The sequence below is a fragment of the Lepidochelys olivacea genome (genome assembly GCF_965140295.1).
Source record: "Lepidochelys olivacea isolate rLepOli2 genome assembly, chromosome: 16".
Taxonomy (NCBI): Eukaryota; Metazoa; Chordata; order Testudines; family Cheloniidae; genus Lepidochelys; species Lepidochelys olivacea.
In genome coordinates, this window is record NC_140426.1 from 19,842,312 (window position 1) to 19,866,912 (window position 24,601).

A 24,601-nucleotide genomic window follows, 5' to 3' on the forward strand; every position below is an offset into this window, starting at 1 on the left:
TTTAAGCTTTTCAGCCACTTTTGTTCATGTTTGCATAGCACCTGATGGGCACTACCATACTATAAGTAACAAGAGACAAAATAGTCTAATACATAGCAAATGCTGATTGCAAATTATGAGCAATGTGAAATACCCTCCATTGTGTACCAGGACTTCTCCATCGATCTATAAAATGATTTTTGCAATGATTTCCCCCCCCCCTTTTTTTTTTTAAACCCATCACACACATCCAGCCACTGTACTATAGTCTGACTATATAGTTAAGGTGTTTGGGCATCACCTGGATGAAGGGGTGGGTGGGTTATATCGCACTGTAAAAAGAGAGTAATTTCTTTGATGCAAAATCTCAGTTTTCCCTGTTAAAATGGGATTTTTAACTAGCTATTATTAACATTTATTTCTGTTTTCAAACCCTGGACATGATAATGCATAAAACCCACACTTGACAGAACTGAAAATCAGCTGGGGGAAATGGCCTTGCTGTGCAAATATGCTCGGCAGTTCTACTTGAGGTATTTTTATGATACTTTGGTTTTAGCATAATCCCATATTGCCACTTAAAAGAAAGCATCATTTGTGAAATGCAGCAATGAAGTCAAGCAGCCTTGCCCACTGCAACGGTTATTGTGCTCGACAGGCCTATGACAGAGCAAAAAAAAAAAAACTTGGTTAGATGCCACGAAGTAAGTGACAATGCCTTAACCATATGCGTGTTGTAAAGGTCACTAGGACCTCTTCCATCCTTATCAAGGGGAGTGCTAACCTTCTCTCCTTTCATACAACACGAGTATGGGGTGCAGGCCCAAGCCTTTTAAATCACTAGAATATTAAAACTTTCTCAGTTAGGGTGATTACAGAAATGCCATGTAAAAGATATTAAATAGCATGAAGCGTCAAATAATAACATTTCAACTGATTCATAAAAGTAATACGTATTGAATTAACCTGCGCTTGTCCCTTGGTACTCTGATTCAGAAGCCAAATAATTCAATAAAGCTCATAACGCTAGGCTGTTGCCCGGCTGTCATGCTCTAATATATTCATCCCTTTTAGCCAATCAGAATGAAGGAGTCAGCAGATTCGGATACAAGGGGGTGCTGAATTTTAGCTCCTAAAAATACGATAGGATCCTGTTTTCGGCTGTGATGATCTTAACTGTTGGACTGGCCTGAAAAAGCCCCTCATACTCTAACAACCCATAACATACTAGCAGAATCAGCGGTCTCCAAACAGCAGATACATTTACTGGCCATTTTGAAGGTGGCAGCTGCCGCTCACAGCGTCTATCCGCCTCACCCACGATGGCGGCCGCAGCGGGGCGGGGCAGAGCCTGTATTATAGGTTCGAATCCCAACTGAGACAGAAACTTCATCGTTCTCCAAACCCCCCCCCACACACACACTTTTTTTTTTTTTTAATAAAAGCCCCACACCAGCACAGGAGCTTGGTGGAAGCTTTGCTCTTTCACCAACAGAAGCTGGTCCAATACAAGAGATTACCGCCCCCACTTTGTCGCTCTAAAACTTTTTAGCACGTTTACACTTTTTTCTATTTAATTATTATTTTTTTCAATGATAGGGGTTTTTTTGTTTTGGTTTTTTAGAAGAAAACTGATTTTTAAAAACCCCTAATTTTTACTGTAGTTGTTTTTCTTTTTTTTTTTCATTTCAGGGCTTTAGGCAAGGCTGGCAATTTAGCATTCTTGGGACCCCAAAGGGGCAGCCAGTGGGGGCACAATGGGGCTTCAAGGACTCCCAAGGGGCAGAGCGTGGGGGTATAGAGGACTGCACAGGTTCCCTGATCCCCGCCGCTAACACGGATGTCAGTGGAGCTGTTCATACTTTGCTCCAGCATGAGGGTGATCCAATCAGGCCCATGGGGCGTCTTAACCCCTGTTCTGTGTGTCACATCTCTCTGGTCCTGAGACATTGAACTGGGGAGTGGGGGAGAGATTGGGCTGGTCTGTATATTGCCATATGAGCACAGTGCCCAAAGAATGCAGGAGGCCCTCAAGAAGTTCCTTGCATTGCATGAAAGGGAAGTCATCTGCAGTGCTGGAGTGGCTGGCCAAACAGGTTTTGACCAGCAATTTCATGATAATTGCATGAAAAATTATCAGCATTTTTCAACTTGCTGTATTTGAACAGCACTGAGCCAGATTCTAGGGCTGATATAATGAACTGAACCACCATCCCTGATCCAGCGTCCCCCATCCCTGTTTCCAACTCATCGGCCCAGCTGAGATACAGCTCTGTCTTTACCAGAGTTTTCTTTAAGGCACCTCTGGGCACGTAAGGCCTTCTGTAAAGAAACAAGTGCTGTGAGGTGCACGCACAGGATGGTGTCACAGACAGGGTGGCTGTTGTTGTTATTAATTATTTTTCAGCTCTCTGGGTGCTCCACAGAGGGCTTAGAAAGATACAGCTCTTGCCTCAGGGCGTCTACAATCTCCATTTCAGCTGTGACTCAGGCGAGAGAGACCATAGGAAGGGTATGGGATGAGGATAAAAGGCACATGAATGAGTGTGTTCCTTCTTTGCATATGGAGCCACAAATTGATGTAAAAGTTGAGATATTTTCTGTTTGAGTGGCATTTTGTAGGTCTAAAAAGCTTGAGGCCCATGAATGAACTGCTGAGAAGTGGGTGAGGTTTGGGGATTAGCATCTTGAATTCTGAATCCCATGTGAATGTTTCCTAATCCCCGTGAAATCCCCCAGAGTTTAGTTCTGTCTCCATTCCAGTCGACAGATTCTGAATGGAACAAAACCAGAACAGTTTCCTTAGTCCCAAAACCATGGAGTGCAGAATTCTGGGGGGGAGTCTGTGTCCTCTAAAGGTCAGCACAAAGGACTGGGGTCAGTGCTTCTGGGTGCAAATCCTCAACTGGTGTAAATTGTTATCGTTCCATTGGCAATTTACACCATCTGTGGCTCTGCCTCCTGGTATCTATCCCTGGTTCTGCCAGGGACACTTTTGTGTGTGACCTGAGGCAAGTCATAACCTCTTTGTGGCTCATTTAATCTGTGGGTAAAATGAATACAACAATGCAGACCTCCTGGAGGTTAATTAACTAACATCTTTGGTGGAAGTGCAATGTTTCATTAGTTTATTTCTTCTTTTATGTTTTGAACACATCCAAATAGACTCTTTAGAAAGTTCAATGAAAAATGAGTGTCTAAGAGCAGCTGCAAATTCAGTGTTTACAATCAACAAATATTTCAGGTGCAAACAAGCAACATGCTGGTTTTTGTACCTGCAGCATTCACAATAAACTACCATTCCAGCTGCCCCAGACTGAGACCCATTCGCGGGGGGATTTGAGTGAGAAGGGAAAATTAGTGCCATGTGATAAATTATGTCTCTGGTTGGGGATGAGCTCTAAGAAGGATTTACCTGCAAAACCGTCTAATCTGTGCTCAGTTTATCCATCTTTCTGGGTATCCCAAAGGTTTAAGCGAGAACATGAATGTACCACGAACTTGTTAATCAAATTTTTCTCAGTCAGGGGAGGAATGCAGTTTGCTGATTCCAATTGTCCAGTGCTGATAAAGCTCTGTAAATTACATCAGGGCTAATGACGCGATGAGGGACGTCTATGCTAAGCCCAAAGATGGCAACAGCACCAAAAACATGCTCTAAACAAATGGGATCCAAAGGAAATGAAATCAAGAAGCCAAGGCAAATCAGAAATTGAAGCACTTCAAATTGTGACCTCATGAGCGGAGCAGCATCATGCCTTGGCCATTGCTTTTGTAAGAAACAGGGACACGAGTCAAATTTCCTGGCCAAATTTCAACTTTGTTAGATGCTCAGTGACAACTTAAATGTCAGGACTGTTGACGCTTCCATTCCTCCTCTGAGAAGGAAGTGGAAGGGTCAGACAGATATGCACAATTTACCGTCAGTGACGTTTCATTTTGGTGACCTAAGCAGGGGGCATTTGGAGATGCTACTGCTTATCTTAACCCTAATTGAGAAGCAGCTATGTCCAAAGAATCCAGCAGCAGCCCTGGGTACAGGCAAGCCCCACCAAGAGGGAGCCAGGTTCCAGGAGTCCAGTTGAACCAAGTGTCCCCATGACCATATTATGAATGTCTGTACCATCTACTGCAGTGGTTCCCAAACTTTTTGCCTGCATGACCCCATTCTGAGTCTTATTGATTCCTGTGACCCCATAACTACGTCACTAGACTCACTCCTGGAGACTGAACCGCATACGGTACCTGCCTGGACCCCGAACAGAACTACGTGTTCCACAAAATGGCATCTTCCAGGCCGTGTGACCTTGCAAGTATGGTGCACGCGAGGTCACACTGCGCAGAGGATGCCATTTTGTAGAGTGGGTCGGACGTGTTCGGATTTGGTTTGTATATTCACCTGCTGAGGGTGCAGCCCCACTTGGGGGCATGACACATAGCTTGGGAACCACTGATCTTCTGTGAGTGATGTCTCTTTCTGGTGATTCACACGGGTGGAGATTTTGTTATGGGGGGGGAGCTTATGAGCTTTAAAAGACTGCAAGTGGTCAAGACTTTGGTGTTATAGCTGATTAAAGGTTGGCACCTCCAGCAGCACAATGTATCAAGGTGTGAGTTCAGTCCTGACTGAAAGAGAAGAGTCCTGCCTATTGAAATCATGGTTTTCCATGGCACCTTGGGATTTCCAGGTTGGGAGCCTCTCGTCCAAAATACCTGGCCTACCTTATGAAACTTGGACAAGTTCATGGAAGTGGGTGGTTTGGTTGAAGGTTGGTGCACATTTACACTCGTTGAATATCTGGCCCTAAATCCATGTAGCTCCATCAGCTCAACGGGGTTATGATGATTTGTACCCGCTGCCGTCAGATCTTCTTTCAGAGCAGTTGGCCTCTCAACTCAGAAACCAAGGCAGTTCTTTGAAGATTAAAAGTTAGTTTCCTCTGCTTGTTGAATCCTAGGATTTATGTCTGAATGTCATTAATCCCAAGTATTCACTTGATCCCTTCCCCAAGGCTTTTGGTCTTCACCACAGTAGACATTTGTTACACTCACATTGTTTTGAGGCAAGACGCTGGGGGTGGTGTTGCGATTTCAATAAATGGTCTGTATTATTTAGGCATGCGCTGCTTCTTTGGTTCAACATTAATTGGCCATGCTGAATGCTTGCACCTGACTTAGACAAGTATGTGTTGCCTCCAAGTGAAATATTAATGACCAAACTTGCTACTGAATAGGTCTACAAGGAGATAAGGCTCAATTTCCAGTTGCTAGTCAAGCCATACATCCTAATTAGTGGGGAGACTTCCCAAGGACAAATCCAGACCATAATCATTCAGTTCTGTTAGCGAAGCAGACGGCAAGATGTGAGCCAGCACTCCTCCTGCCAGGGAAGAGTCTTTTCCCATTGATTTCAATGGAAGTGAGGAGCCTAAATACTTTTGTGGATCTGGACCATACACATGTAACATGTACTGGCTGCCTTGTGAATCACCACTGGGCTTTGAACCTGGGATTTTCAGCTTTAAAGCATTGGCAGCTACCACTTGAGCTAAATGAGTAAATTCCATTATTAGGTAGCAATAGTAGGCTATTATCCTGGATGGACCAGCTGCTAAAGGGGGTTGTGTAATACATTGACCCAGTGGGTGACATGTGATCAGAACTGGGAGATCTGGGTGCTGTTCCCAATTTTGCCACTGCTGGCTATACAGCCTTGGGCAAGTCACTTAACTGCTCTGTGCTTCAGTTTCCCTTCTGGAAAATGTGGATAGTCATACTCATCCTTGAAAAGCATTTTGATACCATGGAGTAAAAAGGGATACAGCAGTGCTACGGTGTGCAGAGAAAACATCTCCGATCCAGCCCATTTCTCCTACCCCGTTGGAAGTGTTATTCATGCGGAATGGCAGCCTCGGCACAGTGTGCAATGAAAGTAACAATGATCAAGGCTTCTAGTTTTCTGCTTATGTTTCCTCCCTCCCCAATCCCTTTACACATGGAGAGATTTCCTCAGGCAGCCAGCACCTCACTCTCCGATTTGTTCCTTGTGACTCCAGCCGCATGAGTCAGACACTGGGTGAGAGGGCGGGACCCAGAGAAACTGCTTTCCCCAGCGCAGCTAACGAGAGGTTGATGTCCACGCTAACTAAGCTGCTTATTTTGCCATTTTAATTTTTTAATCCCATACATTCGGTTGTTCTCTCTTCTCATTAAGCATTAGCTCTTCAAGTCCAATTAGCTACATTTAGAGCTTGGGCTTTGGAGGTGGGGGAGCTGGCAAGACTCGGGACACCAACGATTCGATGGCCGAGAACTTGGAGGGTATGGAAGGCTGAGAGAAGCAGTGATAAGGCTCTGATCTGGCCGTTGCATCTCTGCTGCAGGGGCATTGCCACCAGCAATTGCAAATTCTGAATCCAGTCTGGCCAGCAAATCATTGAAGAGAGCGTACCTCTTGTCCTTGCTCTCAGTGCTCTAGGAGGCTGGGTGCAGGGTGCATGTGTGTGCGGGGGAGGAGGGTTGGACACATTGCAAGACATCAGGACAAAGTCTGGGACTGGAATAAAACACAGGGTAAAAGGCTGGAACACAGGTGTTTGAGGATGGGCTTGCCTCTGTCATGCTTGGCTGCTGGTTTTTGTTCTTAGCATTGTTACACGTGGTGCAGTAGCTTCTAGAGATGCCAGCTGAAATCAGCGTCCCATTGCAGCAGGCCCGGGTATATGCACATAGTGAAAGTCAGACTGTATACTCCTTCGGAGCAAGGACTAACAGACACAGGTGGGAGGAAGCGAGGGTGACCAGCACTGTTCCCTCTAAGCTGTGCGCATGTGTGCACACACAGCGAAACACCACATGCACAGAAATTTGCACAGAAGCACAACAATTTGCACAGAAGAAATTTTGGCACACACAGCCTGTCAAAAATTTGCACAGAAGAAATTTTTTGCGCACATGGCCTGTCAAAAATTAGAGGGAACATTGGTGACCAGATGTCCCGATTTTATAGGGACAGTCCCGATTTTGGGGTCTTTTTCTTATATAGGCTTCTATTACCCCTCACCCCTTGTCCCAGTTTTTCACACTTGCTGTCTGGTCACCCTAGAGGAAGCAAATATCCCCATTTTACAAACGCGCAGCTGGGACAGAGGGAGATGAAGTGCCCTACTCAAGGTGACACAGAGAGTCAAAAACCCCAGATCTCAGCCCAGTGATTCAGCTTTTCTTCCACTCTTTGTCCCAGATAACGAGGGCACTGCGTGGATATTATTTAAAATTCACCCCCAGAGCAGAGGAGCCAGCGCGAGCAGGATGTATATGCCGCATAGGCCTTCTGCTCATGGGGTGAGTTTCACCCAAGATACAAAACTAGACTAGGAAGTGTTATCCTGAGTCATGCATTTCTCTCCCACTGAAGAAAATGATTCCGCTTAAAAATCCCACCTCCCCTTGTGACCTCTCTGCAGATGACAGAGTAATTAGTGATTCCACCGTGATGGTGGACGTATTCCTAGGACATCTCAATATGGCGAAAGGAAAGCACAGACTTCTTCCATAAGACATTAAATTCTGTGACTAATACATCGAACGAGGGCTCCAATCCTGCAAGGAGCTCTATGCAGGCAGGGTACCCTGTGCCCACGCAGAACCGCTTTGAAGTCCAGGGGGCAAAGGAGCTGGCTGAGATGGAGGTTGTTCCAGGATTGAGGCCTGTTTTTCCAGAGCTCCAAACCTGGGGGACAGGGGATGTTGGGTCCAGGAGCTGGTTCATCCTGTTATAAAGAAAGGGAGCAGTTGCAAAATTCAGATCTAGATTTTGGCTGAGATTTTCAAAGCAGCCTAATGTATTTAGATGCCCAAATCCCATTAAAACTAATGGGAATTGAGCATCCAAAGCTCTCTAAATTGCACATCCAAATACCTTGGTGTGTGGCCAATAGGCACTTATACTGAGAGTCTAAGTGGCCAGGTGGCTACAGCATTGCAGTGGAACCTAGATTCTGTTCCTGGCTTTACCTCTGGCCTGTTGGGGGTGCCCAGGGCCAAGTCACTTTCCCTCTTTCTGCCTCAGTTTCCCCATCTGTAAAAGGGGGATAATGGTACTGAGCCCTTTTGTAAAGTGCTTTGAGATTTATGGATGAAAAGTGCTTTATAAGAGCTAGGTATTATTACCTTACAACACATCTGTGAGGCAGGGCAGGGTTATTATCCACATTGTACACATGGGAAACGGAGGAAGAGAGAGATTCCATGACTACATCAAGGTCACACGGGAAATCTGTAACAGAGCAGGGTACTGAACCCTGGTCTCCTAAATCAGTGTCTTAATCACTGGACCATCTTCCCTCCCTAATGTTGGCGCAAGGCACCGTTCAGATCTAGGATTTTACTTCAGGCCTCTCTCTAGTTTAAAAAAGAAACTGTTTTGTTTTAAATAAATGATAAAAAATTTGTAAACCCATTTCTGTCTGCATCCAATTATGCTCTTACACCATCACCCCACCTGGGGGTATTTTTTGTTCAAAAATCTTAATTTGGGATTTAAAATCAGTCCATTTCTCTTTAATAAAATTATTCTTGGCCTCTTTAAATAGCAAAGTATGTCATACAAAGTCAGTTCAACCAGATGAAAAAGCTCAAAGAGGAAAAAGAAAAAAAAGGGGAAAAAACCCCCAACCCTTCTGTCTAATCCAACTGAATTAGAGGATTTCCAAGTGGATTTAGAACTAAATCTTGATTAGGGAGAATTTCTCTCCAAGAGCTGCTGCATGATAGTATTAATGGGTAACGATCATGGATAGAGGAAATAGGACAGAAATAACCGAGGGTCACACATACACACGCACACGTCTGTTCGTGAAGCGAAAGAATCAGGGACTCTCTCAGGAGGAAAACAAAAAACCCCAACACCGCAGTGACTGAGAGACTTAGGGGACGACTGGAAGAAGACCTTATACGTACGAACTGCCTTTTTCTGTCTGTTTCATTATGTGATTCTAAAGAAGGTTTCCATGGTTCTAAATTAATAACAAGATGATTCTCAAGTAGCGCAGAATGATGCACATGCTTGGAGATTGTAGCAGGCATGCCAAGGGGCAGGAATGGCTGCACGGGTTAGATGGTCTGTTCTGTCTACACTTCGCACACACGCATTTGATTTGTTTTGTTTTTAACATAGAGTGGATCCCTGGAACTGATCCCCATGCTGTTAAGACACAGGCTTGGTGCTGCATATGGGATCCTCTCTCTGATGACTGTGGCTTTTGTTCTTCCAGTGGGTAAGTGCTTCCAATCTACAAGGTTATAAATGTGCCAGCTGGTTGTTTGAAGTTGCTTTTTCAACCTCCTAGCTGCTAAAATGTGATTTATGTTTGGAGGGCATTTAAGGGCATTTCCACCCAGGGTCTACTTAGTCACTGCTGAGTCATGGTGTCAGAACTGAATGAATAGAATCATATATTGTATAAAAAGAGGGGTGCAGATAAAGAGGAGCATGGGTCTAGCATAAGTCAGGAGTCCTGGGTTCTGTTCCTGACCCTCTTTACTGGGTGGCCTTGGGAAAACCCTCTGAGGCTTCATTTCTCTAGCTATGCGGTGAAATGCTTCGAGAGCCGAAGCTGAGAGGACTTACGGAAGGGCTAAGTAGTATTATTTGGAGGTGCGTGGGTGGGATGTGGAAGCATTGTCAGGTCTCCAGCACTGGAGGGCTGCACAGAGAGCAGTGGAACAGTGGGAAATCCAATGCTGCGAGAGTCAAGGCGTTACCAACTTCTATTGCTCTGCTCATTGAGTCCAATACAGGCATCAGGTGCTGTGTCTGCCTTAAAATGCCCATGATGACTGCATGGAAATCCTTATTGCTCCTTTCTGTCCATGACCACAGTGTTTTAGGGACTTGAGATGGCTTGATTTTCCATCCAGGCTTAGACTATGGGTAGTTCTCAGACAACACAACTAAATCCAGCTGGGAAAACAGGTGCTAGCCTTGTATCATAAGGGGACTTGAAACACTGGGTGGGACTCACTGTCCCAGAGGTCACAGACAATTGCTTTTCCATCCTGCCCCATCTGATATTTCATTGTCAGTTTGCAGCTCTGCTAGACACCAGGGTTTAACAAAGGGAAGGCGTTAATAGAAAAAAATAAGCATCCAAATGACAATGATATATGTGCAAATGAAGGCAAAATTATTTTTCTAGGCTCTTCAGAGATCATAGTCTAGATTTCTGTTTGCTTAATGATATCTTCTTGGAGTATGTATTTGTAGGATCTGTTTCACAGGCAGAGTTATTTGACTGGAGAGAGAGAGAGAGAGAGACTTGAATGGGACCTTTCAGTATGTGGGAGGGTGTATATTGTCTTTGCTACTTGGAAACAGCACCTGATTAATCTCGTATTTCTCACCAGGCTGATATCACTACTCTATGGGTGGGTGCCATCCTCCTGCTAGGATGAATATGTTGTTAGAGTGAAAGTCTGCTCTGATAAGTTACCGTGGCACCTTGTCTACTCCCTGTGTGCATTTGGCATCAGAGATGCTGACTTTAATGGCTAAAATAAGTTTGTGCCACTTTTTAGTCCTGTTAGCCCTGTACAGCTGATGGACAAGAGCTGGACCACATTCCCTCTTGTGCGTCATCAACAGAACGGTTCTGTGAGCTCCAGCTCCGGGACTGATGAGTTACCTAGCAATGGGGCTACACAGGTGTAATTTGGGCTCTGCCAGTGTCACTGAGGGCAGAAGTAGGCCTATGGAACCCTTATTACTGGTGATGATGTGTGAAAAGGAAAGAAACCAGTCTGGCTTTCAGATCACAGGTTGTGTTTGCAGGGCTGTGATGTAGGGAAAAAAACATTTTGACTTGCATGCTGAGCACGTTTGATCTGGAATCAGTGAAACACAATTCGAACACTACTCAAAACATGGAATAAATGCAGAATCCCATGGTGCCATTTTTGCACCCGCTTTTTAGAGCAGAACCTCTTTTTAAAGTGAGATGGATGCACAATATCCTAGACTTGGGCTGAATGCTTTGTGTTTAATTTTCCAGTTACCTGATGCATTTGTTGGCCTATATAATAATGATCACATTCATAACCGAACACATTCTGTGCAATATACAGAGATATCCCCTAAAGTCACCAACATCCATATCCTCAAAGGTACTTAAGCTCTTAAGTCTTATGAGAGTTAGGCACCTAAATAACTTAGAGGATCTGAGCCTAAATGTTGACTCTGAGAGGTCTGTGGCATTAACATTTCTTTTACTGCTTACAAAACTGCTTCTAATTATGCTCATTCAGGCTTGGGCACTGCTCTCTCTCATCTTTCTGGTTTTACAGTGACCTCTAGTGGGCAAAAGGAGGTATTATTATAATGGTATGAGGATATTCCTTGGGCCCATTTGGTTGCACAAATGTTGACTTTGTGATTCATAGCTTAATGCAGCTCGGCAAGGTAAAGGGCAACACAAACATTCTATTGAAGGATCTCTAAAAAGAACTGAAGTATTTGCCCTTGGAAGAATCTGGTCATGTTTCCAATGGTCTTGTTTAGGTTCTGGTCTACAGTGCTACGGCTGCAATATTATCGTTGACACAAAGTACGTTGACATGGGCTGCTCCAACCCAGAAGTGATTACCTGCTCCCAGTCTCACCAAGGCTTCAAACACCGGTTCTGCATTAAAACGGAAAGCGGTAAGTCTGCCTCCATTTCGCACAAGTTAAACGCTTGTCCAGGGGGGTTCGCTAATCGGCAATGCTGTTGTGCAAAAGCAGATCCGTTTATTTTTGCTGGTGCCAGGTTATGATGTTGTTGTTGTTTTGTTACAGCCCTACAGGGGGCAGCATGTGACCTGTAAGTCAGCCTGGAAGCCAGACTATAGCAACCAAAGGGTGTTGAGATGGTCCTGATCCAACACCCATTTGAAGACAGTGGAGATGCTTCCATTGACTGCACTGGGCCTTGGATCAGGCCCTTGAAGTTAGTATGAGCAGCAGAAGTCATCAAGCCATTCCCCGTTGGGTAATGAAGTCCCCAGACCATTACAAAGAGCCTGGTCCTGACTTGCAGAGACCATCTTTAATTGGGCCTGATATTGAATAGATCTGCTTACATTTCCAAAGTGCAGCTCAGGACCCTGTTTGTGTGGCTTTGGACAGAGTGACATAGGACACATTTGCTTACCCTGGAAATAGCGTGTGTCCGCACTCAGAAGCCTGCGAGTCCCACAGGAGTTAGGCAGCTCTCAAGAATGTGTAAAACTAGCTGATTTTGTTCTTGTTCAGCATGTTGTCCGCCAGGTGAATTCACTAGAGTGAGTGTGGGGTACAAGCAGAGTAAGTAAGACCAGGATCAGGACCACCCTCTCTGAGACTTACCCACCACTGATTATATTGCACTGTGTTTTACTTTGTTTGGACCAGCCATGTCCCTCTGCCCTGATGGGATGTTCTCTCTGCTCTGTGCTTGCTCTGCAGTGGTACTGGGAATCCTGCTGACCAGTGGCTGTGCCACGTCCCGTCACTGCCAACAGCAGGAGCTTCCGGGTGTGCGGATCCATTGCTGTGACACGGATCTGTGCAATGGCTCCCCAAGATCTGCCCTCCCACATTATACCCTGTCCAGCTGCTGCCTCCTGGTGTCCTCAGTCATTGTGGCCTTCTTCCTCCTCTGAGATCCCAGGGCCAGCCATCTACTGAGCATGGGCCAATGGGGAGAAGGCATCTGCAGACTGGCACGAACCCTTCACGGTTCTAACACGTTAGATCTGAAAGAAAACCCATGTTCTTTTTCTCTTCTCTCTCAATAAAGACACCAAGCAAACTGACCCAGCAAGGCCCCAGGCTTAGTCACACACACCTGAATGTGGGATACACCACTCGAGCACAGGGGTTTTGTTGTCCCCCCATTGTTGCAGGCAGTTGGGAGCGAAACCCTGTGGCTGGGGTTGTGGTGTAATCCACTGGTCAGTGTATTATGTGTCTGCTGCTGGGCCTGACCCACAGAGGATGAGAGTCTGTGACAGCCGCCGGCTGTAGAGCAGTGGCCTTTAGCTCTGGCGGTCCCTGGTTCAATTCCTGCTCTGAGCCAAGACGATGGCCATTGGCTGGGCAAAAGAGAGATGCCACAGCATGTTTGCTTTTCCTTTACAGAAGTTCCCCTAGGAGGGGGTGGGCTCCGGAGCTGAAGAGAGAGGTGAGCCGCTCTTTATAGCATGCAGGACTTCAGCGGGTAGGTTAATGGTGAAGGAGCCTGGGGGCAGTGAGCCACAAGGAAAATTCCTAGGGACATCAGATCCTATGTGGAGCATGTCACTGGGGTGCTGGTGGGAGCATGGAGCCACCATGCCATTGGCTCTGGCTGCCCCAGGGCTTGGGAGCTGCTGGTTTTGGGGGGATATCCTTGTTCTTCCCAAGGGGAGGCCATCCCCCGGAGAGGAGAATTCCTAGCATATTTGCATGGGCTTACTTGGTGGAGAGGTAGGGGGAAGTCTTCACTGCAGAATTAGCTTGGGTACCTCCACTTGACCTACTGCTCTGGAGTTAGCCTCGCTCGAGTGAGAGCAGCCACTCTGCAAAGTGATCCTTTAGCTGCTGTATCCACACGGGCGCTGCACTCCCTCCTTTGCACCACTGGGACTTCCTGGAGCACCTCTGATGGTCCCTAGCGCTGCCTAAGCTGAGCTGCACTATACATTCTTTCCCAATGAATTGTGGGGGGGCTGGGCTGGCCTTTCTGGGCACATGGGGTGGGGGGGAATCATGGGAAGGCCTTGGAGGACTAGGGGCATTTGAGTGGCAGTGAAGTAGCCATATAGGGGAGGGTGGATTCCTTAGACACTGATGTAATGCAGGGTGTTCTGAATTAATGCTTTAACCTCCTATGAGAACACAGTTTGGGATCTTTCTGGATGGAAAGCCCTCTCTAAATGCAAAATAGGATACCAGATCAGAGCATTGATCCATCCCGACCAGAATCCTGCCTCAGCCAGCACCCTGTGCTAATCTGGACACACGTACGTGGGAAATATTTTGAACTGGGACGTTTCCCAGGAAAACAAATGAAGCTCAATGATACATAACGGCAATTACACCTGCTTCTTTGGGATGGTAAGCCCGTTTAGTTGGGTGTGTCACAGTATGTGATTAAGTGAGAGCTAGGGATGCCTGGGCTTTGTAATACTCAGAAGCTGGGGTTGCTCTGTCCCTCATTGCAAGGCCTCTAAAAATCCCCAAAACTCCTTTAGTGGGCACTTGCAGGTTGTTTCAAGATGTAACATTACCTCCTTAGGTGCAGGCTATGTCATCTGGGGCATGTAGCACTGGAGTGGGAGTCCTACTGCCAACTCTGCCACTGACCTACTAGGTGACCATGTGCAATTTGCTTCACCTCGGTTTCTCCTCCCATCCTGCTGCCGTTTAGCCTGTGAGCACTCTGGGTGAAGGACTCTCCCCCTGCGGGGTTGTGTGACGCCCAGCACAATGGAATCCTGATCTTGGCTGGGGCCTCCAGGCAGGACTGATTTGAAGTAACAACTGAACTGTCCCCAAGGTCATAGCGTTCCATGGGAAACAGGCTGGCATTGTAGTTCCTCAGCTCAAGTGCATTTAGAGAGAAAACACCATCTAAAGGTTAAACCAACGGCCTGGCACTGGAGTTCTGTTCCCAGCTCTGCCAAAGCCCTTCGGTCTGAGCGTGGGCTGGTTAATTAATCTATGCGTGTGTCAGTTTCCCTATCTGTAAAAGCCATACTAATGCTTTACTAACTACCCGAGCATCATTTACAAATGTGTGCAAAGCCCTCTGAAATTTTATAGTGCCTTCCATGCAGGACACTCAGAGTATTTGTCATGCCCCCCGCCCCCCGCAGCTCAGCTTAGGAGAAAATCCCACAAACACTTTGAGAGCAGCCGAGCTGATTCTTCTGTGCTGAGAGGCAGTGTGGTCTCAGCTAGGAAAGGCTGGCAGTCAAAATACCTGGGTTCTATTCCCCAGCTCTGTCACAAAATTCAGTTGTGACCCTGGAGCTCCGTGCCTCAGTTTCCCCACCAGTAAAGCAAGGAGACAATATTTCCCCCTGCATGTGGTGTTGAGAATTAGTTAAGCTTTGAACAAATGAAGTGCTGCACACGTGCTAAATAGCTGTATGAGCTCGAATGCTTTAGTTAGTCTGATACAAGCAGAGCAAAGCAATTTAAGAATCATTCCAGGTACGAAGCAGCATCGTCTCTTAACTGGGATGATAAGCCATCCATGGGGACACCCCGTTTGACAGCATTTTACTGCCCTGATGCAGGGGAGGCCAGGAAAGGCCTATGTTGACATGGTGTGTACAGTTTAACCTTACAGCAAGACTAGATTTAGGAGCATCACCTGAGAGAGGAGGTTTTTGAAAGGTCATTTATCCAACAAGATATTCCCCTATTCACTCCAATCCAATCCACGGTCATTTCTCCACCTGTGAGTGTTTTGGGGCATCAGATTTAGTGGTAGCATGCCAGGTGCCTTGGGGCTTGAAGGCAAGCGTCGTAGAAAGCTTGACAGCTAGGGCTTATAGCGTCCGGCAGGTTCCCATTAAGCACAGGGAGAAAGAAAGGGTTATTTTCTGAAGCAGAAAGAAAGAGGTGCAAACCCCTCTGTTATAATGGTGTAGACCAGAGTTCCGCAACCTGTGGCTCGGGACCCAGAACTGGGTCGCCAGAATGTTTCAAAGGGTTCAAAGCTCCCGTCCCTGGGCTCGCCTCCCAGCTCCAGGTACTGCAGCCTCTGGGGTCCCAGCGCCACTCCGGTTTGGCCCAGCCGTCATGACGACAGGAGTCAAGGTAGGCCAAATTTGAGTGAGTGTCGCTGCAATCCCATGAGCCAGCTCACAACTCCACAGTCAGGGGGAGGGGCCAAACCGGGGCCATGCTGCAACCTCAGACATTGCAAAGCCTGAAAAGGAGACCCAAGCCCAGCCAGCTCCACAGCACAGGATACAGGGGGCATGGAGCCACAGTGAGCCCCTGAGGCCTCATACTTGGGCTGTTCCTTCAGGCCCATTGCTCCGTCAGAGGTTGTTTGAGCAGCCGTGTGTAGGTACCAACAGCCAGAGCTTGGGCCTATTGTCGAGGGTTTCATTGAATTGTCCTCCTGCCATCTAGCCAAAGTAGCTGCCCCGTGCTTGAGGACTGCTCTTCCTGCTACTGCACATACCCTGCCAGCAAGGGCCTGCTTCTTCTCCAGCCTCGCACGCCCCCCAGCTCACGACTCTCCAGATCCCAGGGCTCCTTCCATGGCTGCTGAATGACGACCCTCGGAATCGCTCCCGAGAGGGGCAGCGAACCTGCGGCCTGATTCCTTATGTGATGGTATTGCTAAGTCACCTCCTCCCCGGTACTAGCCCTTTGCTCTCCCTGCGCCAGCTCCGACGGCGAGTGGCGGGTTCTGACACCTGGAGATGTTTCAGTCCTGTTGGATTGTGGGGCTTACTGACGTGGTGCCAACCTGGAACTTGGGTCAGGGCTCATCTATAGAGCCTGGGGTTTGGAGTTCCCAGTGAAGCAAGGGGCTGAGTTCCAGGATCAGGGCCTGAGGCCCTGCAAAGAGAAACCCCTGCATTCACCCAGCCCCGGTCATACTAAACAAGAGGCCCACCCAGGACCCCGTTTTCCAGGCTCCTGGCCAAGCTCATCCTGCCTGTCCCAGCTGCTCCTCAGTGCTCGGCCATGAATTCCTGAAGCTCCAGGTGGAAGGTTGCCCTGCAGCTCTGTTTGTGGCATCCCAGGCTGTATAAATGAGTCAGCGGAAGCTGCACGGTGGATGAGGGGATAGTGCAGCCTGGGGTGGGGTGGCAAGCAGGCAGCTGTGGGTTGGAGTAGATGGGTCCCAGCGAGGGCTGGGTCACACAGGGAGGGCCCTGATAATTCCAGAGCGCTGGCAAGAGTGATGCGTTCCTATCTTGCTTTATTTCTACTCCCTCACTGTGCCCTGTAGTCCCACACACCTGAATGAGCTGCTTAGCCAGTGCCTGGCACTTAGATATCCTGCCCCTGGCTTGCCCCTTGTGCCTGTAAAGTGCTTGGAGGGCTACTGAGGCAAAGCACGATGTCTGAGCTCGATATTATTATTATTATTCTGTGCTGGCAGGCTCCATCTGAACCCTGCTACCCCTCTCACGTGCTTTCTACCAAAGGGCCATTTTAGCCCCAGGAACCAGCACACTAACCCAGCCATCTCTTTGGTTTGAGAGCTACTTCGTTGTCACCTGGAATTTCTGCCAAGGATACAGGGGGTTGCAGAAGAGAATTTTGGCCACTGGCTTTTGACCAACACATCTCTTCTAGCTCAGCCAATTCTTTCCACCAGAGAGCGCCCTTAGATCTCCCAGAGTCTCCCCATTCACAATGTGATCTGAAAAACTCACCCCCACCCCCATCCCTACCAAAAAAAAAAAAAAAAAAAAAAAAAGTTAATAAGAAACAGGGGTAGCTTAAAGAACCATGAAGCCTGTAACATCAGCTTCTCCAGCATCAGTGACTGGCTCACAGACCCACTGAGAGCTGTATTTTCAAACAGATCCATTAAAGGAGCCTCTCCTGTCATTCCTATAATCCCTTGGGAGATTTCCTTGCTTTATGGGTGAACTCCCCAACCAATCCTCAGTCCATGGAGATGCAGATCAAACACTGTACCATGGCAAAAATGTCCCACTGAAGCAGAAGTAGGGCCCAGGAGATTTTCCCAGGACCAGCCCTGTGGAAGGCCACAATCACACAAAGATGGCTGAAGGGGTCTGGCTAGGTGCTTCTATGGCCTCCATCTCCATTACTATCTCTTCCTCATCTGTAATGTTCACCTTCCCTCATTAATATATCTATACTCACAGCACCTCTCAGAGGGAAGTAATGCCCCCATTTTATAGATTGGGAAATTGAGGCACAGAGACACAGCGTGAGGTGTTCAAATGAGCTAACAAAACCGGAAAAATGTTGACCAGTCCCCAAAATGCTTGTGGCTTGGTGTTCAGGCAAAAACATTTTCACTTTTTAGATTTTAAGGGTTTTTTTTGACAACCCCTCCCCCAAATTAAGAAAAATGTGAATGAAAACAAACATTTCAACTTTCCTTGAAAATTTCACAGGCACAAAAACCATTTCCTGAGCCGCAGTCATCATTATGATCACGATCGATCATTTCTTTGTTTAGGTAATATACTTTTGCAGTGAAAATTTGGTGGCTTCACTCAGTTTTGCCGCAAAACCACATAAAGGGCTTGCATCTGGATTCTCTTTGAGGAGTTTCTGAGTGTTGTTCTGGCTCAGAAAAGCCCCACTCGATGCTGATGCCAAATTATAATGAGGCTCCAGACTTCCTGTGAAGCAAACGGAGTTTCCTCCGCTTCATGTCTAGGTGGTACCTGAGTAGTAGCATCAGGTTTTTTTCCATCGTGCTTTGCATGCTCCTCCAGGTGGCGCCACTGCTTACCCAATTTTGCCCCCCTTCCCCAGCTTGAGTCATCCATCTTGCAATGTGTAAGAGGCCTGTTGCAGTTAAGTAGGCTGAAGTGCGCCTGAACTCTTTAACCTCTGCCCTGAGATTGCTCCTTTTGCCCCAGGGTAGCGGATCAGCTCCACTGCACTCTCAAAACAGGGGCAGCTCCTTAGCTGACATTTCTTTCTCCCGCTGGATCCTATTAGCACCCGGAGGTTGAAAATGCTACTTTGGAGTGTCGGGAGGGCTTTGATTTATACTGGAAAGCAGTGGCAATCTGTCTTTCTGTGCACACACACAAGTGCGGGGACTGACTCAAGGAGGCAAGATGAAGAGATCTAAATCCAGATAACCCGGACAAACGGTGACTGAAGGGGGCTGTGATAATTGTGGACAAAGCTTTGAACAACAAGGAGAGCCAATAAGTATTTAGGACAGTCCGAGGGGATTTAACTGGGGAACAAGGGGAAGAAATTGAGGCTAGGAAAAAGTAGGCTACAGGATGGCTAGGGCGGACTTACAGAGGTGAGTTTCTGATTGCAACGGTCGTAGGCAAACCACTTAGCTCTGCCAGGGCAAACTTCTAGCATCACCAGGGTAAGCTGCTAGTGAGCCAGTGTTTGCAGAGGTGCAGTCCATCCCAGTTTCTAGAAGGGATGATCTACACCAGAGTGGTTTCACTTACCTGCACTAAGGGGTTCACCTCCCTGCAGCTAGGGAGTAATGAGGACTAATCTCCAGGGTAGATCAGGCCTGGAATAATCCGGAGATATTAAAATGGAGTAAACTAGCCTGAGCAAAGCTCTAGGGAGAAATCCTTGCTCCATTAAATCAATGGGAGTTTTGAACTGATGTCAGCAGAGCCGGGATTTCACCCCTTGAGGGAAAGAATCCTGCACTAGCTGGGACTGGGGGATCAGGCCAAGACAGTCAGGTTAGGTCTTTGTATCTCTGATGGCTATGGAAACCCAGCAGCTTGGTTCCCCACATGTTTGTCACCCCAAAGGAGGAGGATTGCAAAGCCCTTTGCATGAAGCTATGCCCTGAAGCTTTTCCCAAATGGGAGCTCACACGCAAGGCTGCAGCCAGCCCCTTATGTCCACTGCTTCCGCACTGGCCCTGACTCCTCGTTGATTTCTGAGAGACGATGAAAGAGTTTTTTTGAGCCATCCGGGATTTTCGTGAGTCCTTTTCACAAACTCCACATTCTACAGCCTTGTTAGTTTCCCAGCTTTCAACCCCCAGTCTGCTTAGTTTATATGAGATCTGACAAGATCACAGTTTGTGTTGGTTTGGCTGCAGGCTACCTAGCCTCGCTTACCTAATGTGTATATGAATTTCGTAGACTAGAGAGAGCGGGAGAGGAAAATATGAATCGAGTGGCTCCTAAAGGAAGGCTATTGGCCTTTAGCAGGTTTGACACACTAGCACCTAGACTTTCCGCTGGAGCCTAGGTTGAAATCCCAGCAGTGTCCTTTTCAGCCTTCTTACACAGAGAGATGGATTTCCACAGAGTTTTCCACGTGTTGATCGTTTGGATAAGCCCTTGAAAATGAGGCTGTCTCTACTCTGCACGGGAATTAAACCCTCCTGCCTCCCTCTCCCTCCCCTGCCCTTTCTTTTTTAATTTAAGAGCTGGGATTTGCCCTAGTCTCCTTATCTAAAATTTCTTCTTCCTCCATTGTTGAAGGGTGAGATTGGTGGTTTCTCTCCTGTACCCCCAGAGGTGGCTGCATTTCAGTGATTCCATTGTACGTTTGTATAATACTTTCAGATGAAATGCCCAGCTGAACTGCAATATATTATTTTACACACACACACGGCAGCTAGCACAATCCTTTCTTGAAAAAAATGGAAGCAGTTTCTGTGTCAAAAGCCCTTTTATGAAAGCCTCAGTAGCTAAAGAATTGCCATTGTTTTAGTCTCTAGTGAGTGCTGGTCTTAAAATATTTCCAGCTCAAAGCAGGCTTTGACATTCCAGACCAGAGAGAGGGAACAAACATGAGTTCGGAAATATTTCTACAAGACACTGCTCCTTTTTCTGTTCGGAGAACCATGCTCCTCCCGTGACTGCATCCCCCTTCCCAAGTGCAGGGAAAACTCTCCCGATACACCTCGGAAAAGCAGCGAGGTGTTTGGACTGAACTGCACCTCCTTGTAATAGCAGATGATAGAGATGGAGGAGCCGTGAGCTGCATTAAAACCGTTAGTACACAGAAAGTTTGCCTTACTAAGGCTTTGCTGTCTTGTCTCGGGTCCAGATAATGTCTGATCTTCTCTGTGGCTGTTATACAGGCTTGCAAAGGGTCATTCCATCCCCTCTGTCTGACGCCTGAACTGGGGATGCTGGGACATTCAGTAATTTCAGTCTCTCCTAGCAGCTGGGCAGTGGCAGTAACTGGGTTTCTAGATGGATGGTAGAATAACTGTAAAGGTTCCCCTGCTTGGGCTGCCAGGGGAGTTTGCACCACAGATCTTCACTGTCAAAAGCATGAGCCTTTGCTACTTGAGCTAAAGGAATGACAACTGTCAGCTGTAAACAGCAGTAGGCTCATATCTGGTTGTAATTTCCCTTCACACAGCTATTGCCCCGTAGCTCTAACCAGCAGCACCCCTGGCTTTTCTCCTATTAGCCCCCCACACCCCACCATCACTGCCAATGTAATTCAGCCTTGACAGATAGCCGAGCTCAGCCCTGCCACGTCATCTCATTGTGGACCTCCAGCTTCCTTTCTGTTTCAAGCTTTTCCTCCCCTCAGTTCTGATTTTCTGGGCCTGAACTATTCATTCTGCTCTGAGGCTTCACCAGGCTAACACTTCCTGCCATGGCGTTCTGAGTTGTGTGCTGACTTTGTGGTATGCATCCACTAGGAAGAAGAACACCACACATTTTGCTCGTGACCTAGGCCATGTCTACACTCTGGGTGCTATCATGCTGTAGTGCCAGAGTGTAGACGCTTCCTACATTGACGGAAAGGGGTTTGATTTTCCATAGGTAATCTACCTCTACAAGCCACGTCCACACTGGGGTTAGGTCAGCATAGGGGTTTTTCACACCCCTGAGCACCCTAACTATGTCAATCTGGCTTTTAAGTGTAGACCAAGCCCTAATTTATAGCATGCGAACCCAAGCAGGGGAAGTCGAGTACAGTAATCCACTGTGCTACTTTGCAAGGCTCTTAGCCCTGCAAATCCACAATGTATGCCACTGGCCTTGTAGTGTGTGAGAACGCTCTAGCAAGGAAAAATGATTAGCGAAGAAAGCTTATTTGGGGTTGGTTTATGAAACAGCGGCCAATTTGGGGCTAAAACACATGCCAGACCTTCCAGTGAGGCACAAACACATATAAACTTGGTCCAGCTCATAGTGCTTATGGGTGTAAGGTAGGCAGGGTTGCCAAACAGAGCACAAAACTGGGCGTTTGGAGATGGGGGTTTCTAACACCAGCACCAGCACAGCAGTTCTATAGGATCAGGGACAATCCACTTAGCTTCTTAAGGCCTCCATTGCCAATTCTGCGAAGCGAGGATAACACCACTCAGGGCTTGTCTACACTAGGCATGGCTACGACAGTATAAATAGGTCTGTAAAATTCCCAGCGTAGGCAAGCCCTTCCCAGCCTTTGTTAAGCACATTGAGATTGTTGGGAGAAAGATGCAAAGTACTGTTACAGATCTGAAAGCATCTAGGAACTTCACAGCCATTATGATGCAGAACCACGACTTCTAGGAACTTTATGGCCTCGGTGGGGATAGAACTTGGATCCAGAAGCACAGCCTCCTATCACCTTAGCTAAAGGAGAATCTCTGTTAGCTGTATAAGGCCTATGACACACAGTGGACAGCTCTGATGCTATCCACAGAGGCACAGCAATGATTTAATTCCAGTATTATTTATTCTTATGTTGTAGTTCCCCAGTGGATCATCACTGCCTAGCTGTAGCTCCGGGAGATTTCCTGAGACACTGCATGCATTGGAGAGGTCTCGTTAACATTTGCTTATCTCTGCTCTTAGTGCTCACGTAGGAGAAAGGATTCCCATTTACCCAGGAACAATGTACGTTAAAATTTAATAAATGCTTGTGCAACTCGAGGATAAATAAACATCACTTAAAACACAGTCACATTGCAGACGTGCTGTTTAATTCATGCTCTGGAAGTGCACATTGTTTATAGCCATTCATTTCAGTAGCTAATAAAAAGCAGGGTGGATCCACTCTGAATTTCAGACAAAAGAACAGATTCTCATTATGTTACGGACTTTGGGGGATTTTTTACACCCATGCACACCCCCAAATGCTTCAATTTTTGGGCCCCACCTGGAGATTCCTTAAAGGGTCCTGATAGTCAGAAAGTGTTCAGAACCAGCCCTTGGAAAATCAAGCCCCGTTGAGACGTCTGTAACTGGGCAGCCAAAGGTGGAGACACCAAAGCTCTCTCGTCACATTGGAAGGTGTGGGCCATTGTTTAGAAGGAGAAGAACGTGATTTTGCAGGGCCCCTGATTTTTCTCACTCCCCACCCTGCCTTGGTTTGCAAAAAACTAAAAGTTCTCGTGATTCAGAGATTCCAAAGCCAGACGTGAACACTGTGATCACCTAGTCTGACCTCCTGTATAAGCCAGGCCAGAGAACTTCCCCGAAATAGTTCTTAGAGCAGATCTTTACAAATAAATAAATAAATAAAAATAAAAAATCCCATCCATCCAGGAGAGAGTTGGATCCAGACTAGTGCAGAGAATAGAGTTGGTCATCTTTCTAGACTAGCAGATTGTGCCAGTTGTCACGTTTTGCTGATTCGTTTCTAATCATGGAAGTGTTCAGGAAAAGCAGGTAATTAGCAGTTTATTCATAAGTTTGCAGAATGTGGATGCACAAGTTTGCAGAATATGTGCTTGATAAGAATTCCGATAGCTTATTATCGTAGCACCCTGACATCCGAGACCTGGACCGGGACCCCATTACGCTAGGCGCTGTATAGACAAAGAACAAAAAAATCTTCTCATGAACGACGATGCTTGATTTAGCATAGGTGATCTTGTCTTTTCCCCTGTGGGTAGGCCCAGCAATTATAACAGCCTACTACTTATCCCCAGCTAAAGGAGTTAAGTTACTCCTTTAGCTCAAGTAGTAGAGGCCTGTGTTTTGGGTGCTGAAGACCTGGGTTTAATCCCCAATGCTTTTAGGTTTGTTACAGCTGCATTGATGAGGATTCCAAGGTTAGAGAATTGGTGCCTCATCTGCTCTCTTTCCATATAAAAACAAGCAGAGGGGACAAAGAGTGGGAAAACCGCACATGTTCTCTCCTCTTTCTGGCAGTAGGCAGGACCAGCAGGGGTGTGGAGCAGGCAGACATCTTCAGTGGGTGCTGGGGAGCATTCCAGCATCGATAGGGTGACCAGATAGCAACTGTGAGAAACTGGGACAGAGGGTGGGGAGGGGTAATAGGTGCCTATATAAGAAAAAGTCCCCCAAAATGGGATGGTCCCTATAAAAACGGGACATCTGGTCACCCTAAGCATAGATATCTCTTCTGTTACAGTGGGCCCAAGACAGCTTTCCCCTTTGATTTGCTCCCCTCCCTTTACATATTAGAAAAGGGATGGGGTGAGCCATAGAAATTAGTGATGGAAAAGCATTCTCCAGTCAGGAAACCCATTCTCCTCCCAAAGCAGGAGTGCTTTCTGGTAGAAGAAGAAATGGTGATTTCGAGGAACGTCTATAGGAAGATGCTCTCACCAGACCGACAGTTCAGGGCAAATATAGTCTCCAGTCTCATGGAATGGAATCAAAGTGCCATTCATTGTGACACAAAAGTGTGATGCTCCTGCATGAACATATGAGGACAGCAGCCTCAAGAGATGTCCACAAACCCATAGTTTATTTCAAGCTGAAGTTAGTAAGAAGGGGTGGGGGTGAAGGGGAAAGACCTTTTTCTCTTTAGTAAATAATAATACAAAACCCAAGATATCAATTGGCCTGACCCAGATATAAGAAGCAGAGCTGTCTGGATACCAGGTACAATTTGATTAATTGGTTACACTATTTGACAAAGAACAGCTACATTAATCGAAGAGCGTATCTGACCAATACCGCTTGGCCCGTCTTAATATTCCCATTTAGAGACACCAAGAGTCCACGCCTGGTC

The 24,601-nt window shown here is 46.9% G+C and overlaps 1 protein-coding gene across 1 annotated transcript; it reads left to right on the forward strand.

Moving 5' to 3' along the window:
- Positions 1-8,797: 8,797 nt before the first annotated feature.
- On the forward strand, positions 8,798-12,735 carry LOC311532203 (uncharacterized protein). Its single transcript, XM_084650474.1, has 4 exons — positions 8,798-8,936; positions 9,158-9,257; positions 11,537-11,677; positions 12,461-12,735. The coding sequence occupies exons 2-4, from the start codon at positions 9,182-9,184 to the stop codon at positions 12,655-12,657; spliced, it is 414 nt and encodes a 137-aa protein (XP_084506600.1). The 5' UTR covers positions 8,798-8,936; positions 9,158-9,181; the 3' UTR covers positions 12,658-12,735.
- Positions 12,736-24,601: the final 11,866 nt, after the last annotated feature.